The following is a 14,980-nucleotide window of genomic DNA, read 5'->3' as shown; positions in this document are numbered from 1 at the left end:
AATACAATGTCTTTGCTGTCATAATGTCAAAGTCAGTTGTCATTTGAGTATCTCATCTTGCGTATCAACCTCTTTCATGCTGAGATCCACTGTATTAAACATACTTAATCATTGGGCAAAGAAAGGTAAGCTCAGGGATGCAGTTACCATGGATACACAGTAGGCCTTTGTTTCCAAGTCAAAGTACCATTTGTTCAATAATTTGTACCAAATTGACTGTACCCATCATTTGTGTTACAAAAGCAGTTCAGAGTAGCGATACCAATTATCCTTGCTTTTGTATACTGCCATCTTCTGGTTTGGCAATATATTCCATCCAGAACATGGCATTTCCTGAACAACTTTCATAGGTAGTCAACTATTTGAGGTCTGGTCACAAAGTTCCTAGGTGGCAAAGGTCCAGAGGAATATTGTAATTTATCATAGTAACCCCCACCGAGCAACCAATTTAACCCAAACCGTTCAAACCCCACTTGTTGGTAGATATAAAAATTAAATTTTTTAGCTAAATTCCTGCAATTCTACACATTGCCATGTCTTGTGTGTGTTCATATGATACCTGAGTGACTCAACAAAATCAAATTGGGGGGAGGGTCGAGACCCCTGGGCACAATATCTGGCCATGATAACTACAACCTAACTTCCCTACCAGACTGGAATCAGCACCATGATAAACTGGAATTTTCAGACACATAAATAGCTCTCTAAAGGTCTATCAGTGAATGACAGAGGAAAACTGCCATTTCAATACCAAATTCTGAAATTGCACCGTGTGCATTCTATAATAAATCAACAGCAGTAAGTGGAACTGGACTGAGTTCCTAAAAAGTTGGGACCCATATTGACCCCGTTCTGGGCCCAGATCACAGTCTACCAGTTAAGTATGGCTAGTACAGGCTATGATTGTGTCACCCTAACAATTTCTAATATCAACATTTAAACAATTAAAAACAGTAAGCAAAAATAAATAACTTGCTATTTAATTAAGTCTGATTCAAAATGTGGACATCTTAAAAAACTAACAAACATTTTCTTCAAAACTACAGCATACTATAAAATTCAGCACACAAAATATAACTTTCTGTTAATGTACACTATATTTCAAATTCCAGATGGTTACAGATAACGATTTAAGCTTAACAGATCTGAACTCTGCACAAAAGGTTAACTCTAAATATGTACATGCCAATGCCATCCGTCCGTGTGGAAAAGAAATAACATAAAAGCACTAGTATTGTTACAGTAGTTTAAGAGCAACCCGTGGCTACAGTTATGCTACTTCGTCAGACCACTCGTCAATGCAAATATTCGCTCTGGACAGCACACCATTCAAACATCGTGACTTAACTTTACTTATTGCAAAAAAACTTGTGATGATGCCAGTTTCTAAAAGATAAAACAATGCAACAAGCTCAACATATTACAATTCATGTCAAAATGTTGGATTTCACACATCTCAATCAATTTGTTAAAATATATTTAAAGATGGAATCCGGAGTAGCGGGAAACAGCGCCACTGGCTGAGGAGCAGTAAAGCATTGCAGTACATATTGTGCTCTTCAATCGCGCTTTGCAATGACATCAGAGGGAAAAGTGTTATTTGCAGTAACTTCTTTGTTGCAATATCGCAAACGGACGTGGCTGTGTCGCCATGCAGGATTCCAACTTTAAAATGACTTAAATGAATACACTGACTAGAAAATATGGGAATATGGGTGTAGAGCTACACACTAAGTTTATGATAGAAAATGCAAAACACTGGTGACACATTACCTATATTTACCTTAAACTAACAAACTACTGTAGAATAAACTTATTTTACACAGATACACCCAAACAATGCCAGGTGTGTAAGAAAACCTTATACGGTCCCTAAAATAAATCAGTTTCCTTCCATGAAAACACCCACGACTAGGTCATCCCTGAGAACAAGATTTGGTTCAGTACGAAGTGCATCCGAGACAATGTTTTGTAAATTATTACAACCCACCAACAAAAAAATTAAATCACCTATTTACTTCGACAAAGATCAGATTTACAATAGGAAAAGTTCAAGACATGATCACTGATACCGGTCAGTAAAATATCTAGGATTGTTTTAGAGAATTACTTGCAACAAGAGATGCTCTCAAACTTTCGCAGTCTCAAACCTCATTTAATATGATTGTATTAGTTTTCTTTCCATTTTGTGCTGAGTAGCCCTATCAACTAGAGTGAATGACTCAAGAACGAATACCTTTTACGTTACAGAATTATGATAGATAGGCATGGCTCCTTAGATTCTTTATTACTGGGATCTAAATTTTAAACAAAAATCAAAACATTCGACGAGATGAGTGCCTTTTGCAGCCCTTCGATATTTTAAGTAGAAATTGTGCACAAATGCAGGTGAGCTGGTTCGACTCTTTTTGGCAATTTTCTAGAGTTTTGTGGTGGAAAACTATACGGGTTGAGAATAACATGTCTATCTATGGGTAACAGGGTTGACACTCTAGAAATGTTTTAGCAATTTCATTTTCTGAGGTGAAGCTCGCATTCAAATTGCCCCTCCCTGTTGCACAGGACAAGCTTCCATTCTCCCTGTTAACAGGGATTTTATGGCTAATTTAAGAACATCGTCAACCCTGTTACTTTACTCGTCACTTCACAGGCACCTGCTATAGTCTTGAAATGGGAAAACATGTTTTTTAACATGTGCTCTTTATGACAGAATGTTAAAGGTGAAACAAGGTATTCTTTTCACCAAGTTAAAGTACTCAAAAGGTGGACTGACCAGGAGGTCAAAACATTGTGTCTCTGCTTTTTTTAATTTGCCCTAATTTTAAAAAGGCAATGAGGAACTTAGAATGTATTAATAATTTAGATTCTGTGCATAATAAGAAAAAAGGAAACTGGGAAAAATGAACAATCTTAGCACTCGTCCGCTTCTTCGTCCACCTCAACATCCTCCTCGTCATCTTGGTCTCGAACCTCGCGACCTCGTGATTCATCCACCTCTTCATCCTTCTCTCCGTACGAGTCCTCATCCTCTCTGGCCTCCTGGACGCTGTCATCAGACACTGGAGAATGGAGATGATCAGACCTTTTATTATGGGTTTCCCACTGAGCAAATGGAATGATTGGCACGGGATATAAACAGGGATTTAACAATGGATTATGGTGAATATTGAGAAGGAGTAGGAATATAATTATGTGGTACAATTGGTCAAAACTGTTGATTTTAGTTCCCCCGGCAATAAAATGTGTGAGAATGGTAAAAACAGTAAGTGGTGGATTGAAGTATCAGGTAACCAAAATGTATAAACAAAGCACACCTTAACACAGTAAACATTAAAAAAATAACTTCCAATGACTGTACAAATACCCCTTATTTAAATGTACGAACAGTCTTTGGGTCTACTGGATTTGGCAGATCAGTGTGAATAAGCTGCTGAGTTTGCATGTAAAAATCAGACTTCCTGAACCATTGAAATAAATATACTTTCATCCAAACAATGACTTCATGTTCTGAACTGAGCTGCAAAGCTGACCAGCAGAGCCAACAAACTTCCACATGCTATGTGGTTCTCGTATAACATTTCCGTTTGTGGAAAATGTGTTACCGTCTCACCACCTCTCCGTCACCATCCTCCTGTGGGCTTTTTCATCTGATTCTCAGGACATATCCGCTGTCTATTCAGTTTCACCTGCTTACTCTTACAGGGACATCTTGCTATACACTTATACACATTTCTCAGGAGGTAGAGGTAAACCAGCAGACAGTGTGGCCCTAAAGCACTAGAATGAGGTCCATTAGTCTTCTCTAACCTGCATCTTGACCCCCATGCACCTCGTCCTCATCTTCATCCTCCTCTTCCCTGCTATGACCTCGTCCAGGATTAGCCTGCTCTTCAGCCTGGTCTTCGTCATCATCCGAGTCAGAGATCACCACACAATCATCCCTGTTGCTGTTGTCAGCTGGCTTGGGCCCACTGGTGCTGTTGGAACCAGATGTGGTCAGGGATGTTAACAGCGCGAGAGTAGCTCTACAAAAAGCTGGTACTGGAGTGAAGTGCTTTTGTCAGCCCAGTCATTGCACAACAAATAACAATTCTAAAAGCATTCGACTGTTAAACGGTTTTGATCACCACGATTAAAAATAGCCACTTTTATTTCTCAATCTCATCAAGTTTGTCTCTCATTCGCCATTCGAGTGCATATTTTATTTTACCTTTATTTCGGGGGTTTGAACTTGCAACCTTCCGGTTACTAGTCCAACGCTCTAACCACTAGGCCACATATAAAATAAACGGTAGGCAGCCTATCAGCGCATCATCCACCACTTTGCAATATGAGCTTGATGCAGTATAATTGTTTGAAACCTGAAAATATTACTTTACTTCAAATAATGAGGCATGTCTTAATTTGCTTCAAAGAAGCCTTGCCAAAATCCATCCATAGAAACATGGAGGCAATTCTTTTATTAAGATTTCCTCATGCCATTAACCAGCATTTCTCTCCTGTTCTATTGGTTTTCATGTCAACTTTCTTTCGTTGTCCAGAAGCCAAAGGCACCATCCCAGTCATATTAGCAACCTATCATAGTTGTTGCTATTGGATTCCCTCTCTTTCCATGTTTCTAACAGAGATGTTGATCTCTGTCATATGGAACCGCTCACATCAGGTGTGCTGTTAAGAACTGTGTTTTACTGCGACTTACATTCTAGTGAAAGTTTGAAAATTGTGTTTTATTAGCTGCTTCATTACAGGAAGTGCATGTTCAATAATAGGCCTTTTGACAAAGATGATAGGTTTGCTATTTTGCCTGTTTCCATTAAGCTCTTAATGAAAAATGCCTATTCCTTCTATGCATCTAGCCTAGTGGTATGCATGCATAGTATTTTATGTTGGTCAGTAATTTTACTGTTTGGAAAAAATGTAACAGTTTGTTGACCAGATAATGGGGATCGGTTAGTCGGCAGCAAAATTGACTGAAATTTGCATCTCTAGTTGTGATAGTTAGGACAATCAATAGACCTGACATGTCCTGTTTTTGTTTATACACAAAATGCTTTCTAATAAAAGTGTTTGGTATCATTTTAGGCGACATTACGGCACATATTAAAGTGGTAATAGCATGGTAATAGTATCATGGAGATGGAACAGTCCTTATTGAACTTAGTTCCACAAGAAGAGGTGTTGTTGGGAAGCTTACCTGCCATTCTGCCTGAGTTCCCACAGTGGAGTCAGGTAGTATCTCAGAGGGTTTCTGAAAAAGTCATCCTTCAGTATCTATAGATTGACACGGAACAAACAGAACAGTGTGTTGGAATAGTGGAGTAACATTGAGTGTTAGAGCCTAAAATAATGGCAGTCGTGTGGTCACCAGTGGAACTGTGCAATGGGTGGCAAATAGCCTAGCGGCTAAGAGCGTTGGGCCAGTAACCGAAAGTTCGCTGGTTGGATTCACTGAGCCGACTAGGTGAAAAATCTGCTGACTAAAATGTTGAATGTGTTTGCTGGATTACTTCATGCATGTCAGACTGTGCACCAGCTCACAACCTGTGCCAAGCAGTGAGCATGCTGTTACCTGTGCTATATCGTCCCGGCCAGGGCTGGTGTGGTCGCTGAACCAGCTGAAGAAGGTCTGGTAGATGCCACGACCCGATCTCCTGGGTTCACTGTGGAGCGTCAGATTCTGCCCGCGGTACCACAGGATGGGGTCGGAGAAAGACACTGGAGTTCCTGTAAGAGGACATGAAACAGGGGAAGGATATTGTCATTATTGGCCTCATTTACACCTAAACCCAGATTACACCTGCGTTGACATGGGAGTCTTGTCCTGTCAATATTTTCCCCATACTGTCGGTGTCCCACAACAGTTCCATGACCTCGACAACTTTCCTGTCCCCATATAAAATTACTCCAGTCCCGTGCTCCTTTTAACATGCAGAAATAACTTGTCTGTCACTCCCTGCTGAGTGTGTTTTCATAGCAATGGCCCCTCACAAGACACGAGAGCTGTTCGCTCGCTGGTAGCTACTTTCCATTGCTTGCCCAGCGGATTCATTTTTTTTTGCAATCTATAAATAAGGACAAACCACTTGGTACCGACAACCTGGATGGTCAATTGCTGAGGTTGGTAGCAGAATACATTGTGAATACTGACATCTTCAATTTCAGCCTAGAAGACGGTGTGTGCCGAACAAGGCAAAGATCATTTCACTACGCAAAAATAGCAGAGCTCCCTTTAATGGTTCAAACAGCCGACCAATCAAACTTTTTGGGGGGGTGGGGGAGAAATGGTGTTTGATCAAATAAAGTTATTTTACAGAAAACAAATTAAGAGACTTTCAGCACGCTTTTGGCGAAGGGCACTACATGCTCGGGACTGACACAAATGACTGATTATTGGCTGAAAGAAATTGATAGTAAGAAGATTGAATCTGTTTTGTTAGACTCCATGCAGCTTTTGATGTCATTGATCATAAACCATTGCTGAAGAAATGTCGGTGTTATGGATTTGCATCCTCTGCCTTACTATGGTTTGAGAGTTACCCCTCGAATAGAACAGAGGGTTATTGTTAATGGAAGCCTCTCTCATGCAAATTCAGTTGAGTGTGGTCTGCAGCCGGCTAGGGCAGTGGTGTAAAGTACTAAAGTAAAAACACTTTAAAGTACTACTTAAGTTGTTTTTTGGGGAATCTATACTTTACTATTTATATATGTTTGACAACTTTTACTTTACTACATTCATAAAGAAAATGATATACGTTTTACGCTTAACATTTCCCCCGACACCCAAAAGTACTCGTTACACTTTGAATGCTTAGCAGGACAGAAAAATTGTCTAATTCACACACTTATGAAGAGAACATCCATGGTCATCCCTACTGCCGCTGATCTGGCAGACTCACTAAACACACATGCTTTGTTTGTATATTATGTCTGAATATTGAACTGTGCCCCTGACTATCTATAAATTTTAAAAACAAGAAAATTGTGTCTGGTTTGCATAATATAAGATACTTTAAATTATATATACTTTCTTTTGATATTTAAGTACATTTAAAACCAAATACTTTTAGACTTTTACTGAAGTAGTATTTTACTTCGTAACTCACTTTTACTGGAGTTATTTTCTTTTAAAAGGCATCTTTACTTCTACTCAAGTATGAAAATGTGATAGTTTTTCCACCACTGGTCTAGGGCCATTATTGTTTTCTGTTTTAACAAATGACCTTCCACTGACCTTGAATAAAGCCTGTGTGCCTATGTACGCTGATGACTTACCGAAAACACGTTGGCAGCAACAGTAAATTAAATAGACACTTAACATAGAGCTCCAGTCAATTTTAGAACGGGTAACTAGCAATAGGCTGGTGCTAAATATCTCAAATTTATAGCATAATTTTTGGGACAAATCACTCACTCAACCTCGTTTAGATCTATTATTGAATAATGTGGCTATTGAGCAAGTTGAGGAGACTAAACTACTGGGTGTAACCCTAGATAGCAAGCTGTCATGGTCAAAACATATAGATTCAAATGGTTGCTAAAATGGGAAGAGGTCTGTCCATGATAGGGCGTCGCTCTGCCTTCTTGACATTCTAGTCGACCAGACAGGTCGTACGGGCCCTAGTTTCGTCAAACCTGGACTACTGCCCAGCTGTGTAATTCAAAGGAAATGTGCGGCAAAAGACATCGATGAATGTCAGTTGGTCCAGTACAATGCAGCACATATTGCACTTAGATGTACATGGAGGGAAAGTGTCAGTAACATGCATACCAGTCTCGCCTGGCTCAAAGTTGAGGAAAGTGACTGCATCACTATTGGTTCTCGTTTCAGTATATTAGGCATATGTCACGAGTCTATACTTCACAGGAGAGCCATTTGAACGTACATTTTGATTTATTTATCAAAAGGCAGAAATGCCTTCTGGAACATGTGAACTTTCATGTGCCTTACATTTGTATGCCATGTGTAAATACAAATATATATTTTAATTACGAGCCTAGTTGATTTAGCCACAGAAAGACAGCAACCTTGCCGCTAGCCATGATTGGCTGAGATAATGAGTGGGCTGGACATGCCGAGAGAGGAGTTCGGATTGGTCTGCCATGTAGCGCACTTTTGTCTATTTGAGCTGGTCAGTATGTTTTTTTTATTTAACTAGGCAAGTCAGTTAAGAACAAATTCTTATTTTCAATGACTGCATAGGAACAGTGGGTTAACTGCCTTGTTCAGGGGCAGAAGGACAGATTTTTACCTTTGCTAGCTAGCATTAAACTTATGTGTAGGTAATCCTGTCTAACACAGCTTCTTTATTTATTTATTTTTTTAAGATATCGCATAGTAGAACTGCATTAGAGTTTCTCTCCACTTTCTGGAGGACCAAGTTTTGAAATCAGTGGAATTAGAGTATGATAGCTAAGGAGATGGAGAACACAGTTGTCTCCGGATTACAAACTAAGGATAACCATGGCATCCGCAAGAGAGCGGGAGAAGAATCCGTCAATGTATACGGTAAGATAGTCTAGCTAGCTACATTTTCAGATATTACACATTCCTAATTTTGTCAAAGTAATTTTCATTTCAAGTTAGTGTATAGTTAGCTACACGTTACGTGTATGATCTGTGTAGTAATATTATTTGTATCTCAGAGCCTTTGCTTTGCTAGTTATAGTCTAATGTTAGCCAGCTAACATTTAACCTGGTTGGTTAGCTACCTGCAGATTCATGCTGGGTAGTAACTAGATGTCGACCAATTTAATTAGGGCCGATATCAAGTGTTCATAACAATCGGTAATCTGCTTTTTGGACGCCGATTACATTACAATCCACGAGGAAACTGCGTGGCAGGCTGACCACCTGTTACGCGAGTGCAGCATCAAAAGGACCTTGTGGCTGCAAGGAGCCAAGGTAAGTTGCTAGCATTAAACTTCACTAAAAAATATACACATGGTTGATGATATTATTAGGTTAACTAGCTTGTCCTGCGTTGCATATAATTAATTCATCATCGAGAAAAGCACAAATGTACCTAGCCATAAACATCAATGCCCTTCTTAAAATCAATACACAGAAGTACATATTTTTTTATCTGCATATTTAGTTAAAAGAAATGAATGTTAGCAGGAAATATTAACTAGGGAAATTGTGTCACTTCTCTTGCATTCAGTGCAAGCAGAGTCAGGGTATATGCAACAGTTTGGGCCGCCTGGCCCGATGAACTAATTTGCCAGAATTTTACGTAATTATGACATAAAAAGGTTGTGCAATGTAACAGCAATATTTAGACTTAGGGTTGCCACCCGTTTGATAAAATATGGAACGGTTCCATATTTCACTGAAAGAATAAACATTTTGTTTTCGAAATGATAGTTTCGGGATTTGACCATATTAATAAGCAAAAGCTTGTATTGCTGTGTTTATGAAATACAAATGGTATAGAGAGAAATAGTCGACGCATCATAATTCCTATAAAACTACAACCTAAAACTTCTCAACTGGGAATATTGAAGAACTGGGAATCTTGAACCACCAGCTGTCATATGGTCTCATGTTCTGAGCAAGGAACTTAAACGATAGCTTTATTACATGGCACATATTGCACTTTTACTTCTCCAACACTGTGTTTTTGCATTATTTAAACCAAATTGAACATGTTTCATTATTTATTTGAGACTAAATGGACTTTTTTATATATTATATTAAGTTATAATAAAAAAAATTGTTCATTCAGTGTTGTAATTGTCCTTATTACAAATACATATATAAAAATGGTCTGATTAATTGGTTACTGCTTTTTTTGGTCCTTCAATAGAATGTTCATGTCACCGTGACAGCCGTTGATAGACGTAGCTGGTAAATTCACTCTGGCTATCTACTCCGATTTCAAGCACTCATCGGAGTGTGCCAGAGCGCAGAATAACGGACAAATTTACAAACGCTCAACACCCTTTTAAATGGCCGGTGTCAGTAAACGTTGAAAAAAAGAAAAAAGTATTTTGATGCCAGAAGCTTGTTGCAGTCACCAACGCTCAGGATAACAAACACAGCATATCCAGCCCCGCAAGGGCGAGTAAAATGGTCAGAGTGAGCTGTTCTTGCATTTGTGTCTGGAAGTAGCTAGCAAGCTAGCCAAAGTTAACCAGTTAGGTTGGGTGCTTGACTGCTGTTAGTACACAAAGCACGGCTCAACCCTTAAAGAGATGGGTGTGGCTAAAGCTTAAGAGTGTGTGAACAATGCTGAATGGTTGTAGACAAAGAGCTCTCCAGTAGGTGTACCAAAACATTCAAAGGCCATTTTCTCAAAAGTGAGGTTTATCAACTTTTAAAGCAGAATTACTTTCCCATTGTTCCTCAACTGTAGTGTATGATACCATTTTCTAGCTCTGAGTCTCTACTTTTATCCAATGTAAAAAATAAAATTTCAAATTTTGCTACACAAGACCAAATCGAGCCAGTCGGTCACAAATACCAAAATTGTACATTTTAAAAAGTGATTGAGGACTGAAGAACATGTGTTACTATAGTGAGGAGGGGTAGAGGGGGAAAAAAAACACTCAAAACGATGTCATCCTAAAACTGCTTACAACACAAAAATAACTGTTTGTTCCTCAACTGTAAATAATTCCTGCACTGCCAGTCCCTGTGGACTATTGATCCTGCTCGGTCCTGTCCCAAACTTGACCCCCATTCCTGCCAGAATCCCAAGGTAGTCCTGTTCCCGTGTTAACCTGTCCAATGTCTAAATGTTGCATCCTAAAGTCTCTATTGTTTAGAGATGGTGACTTAATTTGCCCTTGTATTCAATTGTTGTGCACCAGCCGGGTCCGTTTACGTAAGAGAGGACAAGCAAGATAGATATGAACTGGATCTGTCACTCACCTCCCATTCCAAGGTGGAGCTCCTTCACTATGATGACGTTTTGGAAGTAAGGGTTCTGCCTGAAGTGGAACCCAATTCTGTAGCCAAGCTTGTTGTTTTTGAAGGATTCAATCTACGTAGGAGACAAGACATTTTAAATTCAGGGGAGCAATAGGTTATTTATTCTGAAGAATATAAAGATTCATTACATTTTCACTGGGAATATTTAATTACTTCAAGGTTGGTCATGTAACTGAGAGCGTCTTCATCGGTTTCGTCGATGTGAGCAGAGAGATGAGGGTGGTTCAACAACTGTTGAGCTTTGAGTCAAGAGAAAAATAAATGTGACATACCTACACACTCACCAACATATACAGTGTCTATGCACATAATTCACAGGCACATGAATTGGGATCATGAAGTAATTTGTTGCCATCTGGAAAAGTGTGTGTGTGTGTGTGTGTGTGTGTGTGTGTGTCACTGTGTGCGTTTGTAGGAGTATTCAAAAGGATACTGCCGTGATCCAGAAGTCGGGGATGGCTTGTGTGATTGAGCTGCGCTGGTCCAGGTGTGGACGGCGCTGGCAGCTCATCTTCAGCTCTAACCGCTGGTGGAGCCACGCACCTTTCTTCTCCAGAGTATCCAGCCTCATCTGTACCTGTGCTAGAAGGGACAATGATTGTCGGATCTCTGGGGCCATCTTCACTGATACTATGGCGCACTCCCCGTCATCGTCATTATCTGATGGGAATGAGGAACTCGGTGTGGAGGATGATCCAGGTATTAAGTCGTCGTCCTTGTCGGGCATGTCCTCAGCATCCTCCCTGTCAACTCCACACAGTGAGGTAGAGCTGTCTGCCGCTGCTGCCTGCGTGTGAAGACCCCTTTCAGGTTTTGCCCGTTCGTTTGAGGACTCATGGTCACCACGCTTAACTTTGTGTCCCAGTCTCTCATGATGTACAACTTTTTTGGAGGAGCAGGAGGTTTGTTTCGCCTCATCTGTTGTTGCTTTTGTGGAACTAGCGAGTGCCTTGGCGGCTGCTATTGCGGCCGAATCAGACTGGCCCATTGAAGTTGAGGGTCGGCAATCTCCAGCACTTTCCTCTGTGTCTACTTTCTTTGGATCGCGAGAGACTGGTGCACTCTCGGCGGCGCTGACCTGTGCATCAGCGTCTAGTCCACGCTCGTCATTTCCATTCTTCTCTTCCTTTGCTGATACTTTATCGCCATCTTCCCTATTTTTGTTTCCATGAGAATACGATGTTAATTCACTGGACACGTCGTCGCCCACTCTGGCTAACTTACTAGGAAGCGGGGCCTCACCAGCCTGTTCAGGGGACGGACATCGTTTCTTCAGTGCGGAGACTGCAGACTTTTTGCTGCAGCTCTTTTTTTCGCTCATTTTTGCCAATTAACCCTAGCTTACTAGCTAAAGCAATACACCACAAATGAGTTAGAGGGTAGCGGAATTGCTTGCTTAGATGTAACTGGCTAACTTGTTCGTTGCACAAATTACTAGCTAGTATTTCCTATTAACAGTTAGCAAGCTAGTTTGGCTAGCTACTTGCCCTCCTTTTCCGCGTAAATTTAGCTAGAGGCCTAAAGCGAGCTAGCTTACCTTACGTGTGTCCTTCGTATCACAACACGGCCCCATTCTCTTAAAAGCTAGATATCAATTTAGCAATAGTTGTGCATAATAATAAAGTATTAACGTTATATTGAATAATGTATTGGTTTATAAATCACACAGTCCTGAAATTACTTGTTTGTCCTTTCCCTCACTATTTCCTCGTCCGCGATATTTATTACATTCCGGGACAGGAAAACAATTCGCTGATTGGTTAGAGGTCGCCGCGCCGAATGCTTTCCACCAATGATACAACGGGGGTAATGTTTAAGTGTTTGAAGCCCACTGAGGTATAATAAGACCAGTGCTATTCGGAATCCTTGGGATATCCATATCATAACCCTTAACCATTTTACATTTCAACTAGTCCTAAGAATGCTAGATAGCACGGACAACCGAGTCCGCTTTTTTTTATAATTTTTTTTTCTTAAACTCGTAGGCTTGGTTATGTACTTTGCTAAATATGCATTTTGAATATATAATACAACTTCCTTATATGTTGAGGTGTAATGTAAAAACTGGACTGCGATATTCTACTGTTGTTTTCAAGGTAATCTACTCACGTTAGCATATGACAATTCATGGCCCTTCTATGGACCAACATCACATGCGCACTAGCACTCAGTGCGCACAGGGAGCAAGGTTTCAACGAGTTACTACAGCCGTAAAGTCAAAGTGGCAATATTATAAACATTTATGAAAAGATAAACTAGCTTCTTGGTCTTAATTTAGCAGTGTGGTTAAGGATAGGATTAAGGTTATATTTAAAATCAAATTTTGAGAAATTGTAGAAATAGGCAGCATTTATTTATTTGTGGCAACTAGGGAGCAGCAAGGTTGTTTTTATTTTAACCTTTATTTAACTAGGCAAGTCATTTAAGAATAGATTCTTATAAACAATGACAGCCTACTTGTAAAGCCCCCCCGGACGACGCTGGGCCAATTGTGCTCCGCCCTATGGGATTCCCGATCACGGCCGGTTGTGATACAGCCCAGGATCGAACCCGGGTCAGTAGTGAAGCCTCTAGCACTGCCTTAAACTACTGCGCGACTCTGGGTCTAGTTACCTGGGGTCTAGTTGTCACTAGTAACCACAGGCAGACCCTGGCAGTATAGTAAAAATGTATGAAAACAAACATATTTTTGGTCTTAATTTAAGGTTAGCAGTGTGGTAAAGATTAGAGTCAAGGTTTAAAAATCAGATTTTAAGAAGAGGAATAGGCGGGGTTTAACCACAATTATGACTTGGTGGCTGTGGCAACTAGTGTAAACCAAGCAGTAGTGACATCATCATGTCATCCAAAAACATGGAAGACATTGGATGACTATAAAATGTTGTTTGATGCTTTCGAACCCAATCCATGTGTTCGAGAGCATCAAAAGGACTGCAGGCGACTGCCGACCCTCTGATCTACAAATCATCTTTCATCATATCACATTTCACTCATTATTGTTTGTAGATCAGTGAGTCACAATTTCCCCTTGATACATTGTGGCTTTGATCCTCTCGAACGTGGCCAATGTCTTCGATTATTCGTGGTTTGTTGGGCTGGGTACTGTGTCAGCAAAAGTCACCAAATTTCCATTGTCTCAGTATAATGGACCATTAAAGATTACATTGTATTGTGTCTCAGACTCAGCAGCTCCCCAGAGCAGAGCTCTTCTTCTCAGCTAATGCGCAGACACAAAAGCCACAGACGGAGGTACAAAGTGGCCAAAATAGACCGGGTGAGCTCCCCTTAAACACTGGACTGTTGCACATACTTGTATGTGAGTGAGTGAGAAAGGGAACAAGAACGGTTGTGAGTATGTGTCTGACACACTAAGTTTCTCCCTCTCTCTTTTCCAGTCTTTGTCCTTTAGCAGTATCACAGATTCCACTATGCACTATTCCAATATTACGTTTTTGAAAGATTGAAATCCGAAAACAAAATTCACACACATCCCGATTCATTAAATAGGATGTCCATTGTCGTGGCATGCTTGGTTCAATAGCTATTGATAAGAGAGAACTGAATATCCAAAATATGAAACAAATTTTCCCTAACTTTACCATGCCTAAGCAAGTCTGTCTGACTCTGGCATCATTACTGAGAAGTATGGGAAAAGTAATGCTTTTATCCAGCCTTTTATTTTGAAGAAACTCAAATAATTGAACCTGGTCAGTCAATCGACTGCTCTTCCCACTCACAGCCTCTAGCTGACTCTGCAGTTAACCGGTCAAGTTCTAGTGAATCTTTGTTTTCATTTGAACAATTTACTACCTGTGATGTGTTACTAGATGCCTTGCATAAGACTGATGTAAAAAATTAAAAAATCCACTGAGGCCGATATGGCTGATATGCTTTATCCAGGTTTACTGCAGCTCTCTGCCCCCCTGATTGGGGAATCATTAATCCATATTTCTTACCTGACGATTATACACGGAGTATTCCCTCAGAACAGCCTCAATTCGTCGGGGCATGTACTCTACAAGGTGCCGAATGCGTTCCACTGGGATG

The 14,980-nt window shown here is 40.2% G+C and overlaps 1 protein-coding gene across 1 annotated transcript; it reads right to left on the bottom strand.

The window, feature by feature from the left end:
* Positions 1-964: 964 nt before the first annotated feature.
* Positions 965-13,138, bottom strand: LOC139368577 (protein SET-like). The gene is made up of 7 exons (XM_071107609.1): positions 11,367-13,138; positions 11,087-11,164; positions 10,874-10,985; positions 5,570-5,724; positions 5,195-5,271; positions 3,808-3,977; positions 965-3,059 (listed from the first exon to the last, which is right to left on the bottom strand). Exons 1-7 carry the CDS (start codon positions 12,252-12,254, stop codon positions 2,911-2,913), a joined length of 1,629 nt encoding a protein of 542 aa, XP_070963710.1. The 5' UTR covers positions 12,255-13,138; the 3' UTR covers positions 965-2,910.
* Positions 13,139-14,980: the final 1,842 nt, after the last annotated feature.

The sequence above is a fragment of the Oncorhynchus clarkii genome, chromosome 16 (genome assembly GCF_045791955.1).
Source record: "Oncorhynchus clarkii lewisi isolate Uvic-CL-2024 chromosome 16, UVic_Ocla_1.0, whole genome shotgun sequence".
Lineage (NCBI taxonomy): Eukaryota > Metazoa > Chordata > Actinopteri > Salmoniformes > Salmonidae > Oncorhynchus > Oncorhynchus clarkii.
The sequence above is the reverse complement of the archived record's forward strand: the minus strand, read 5'-3'. Positions and strand labels throughout refer to the sequence as shown.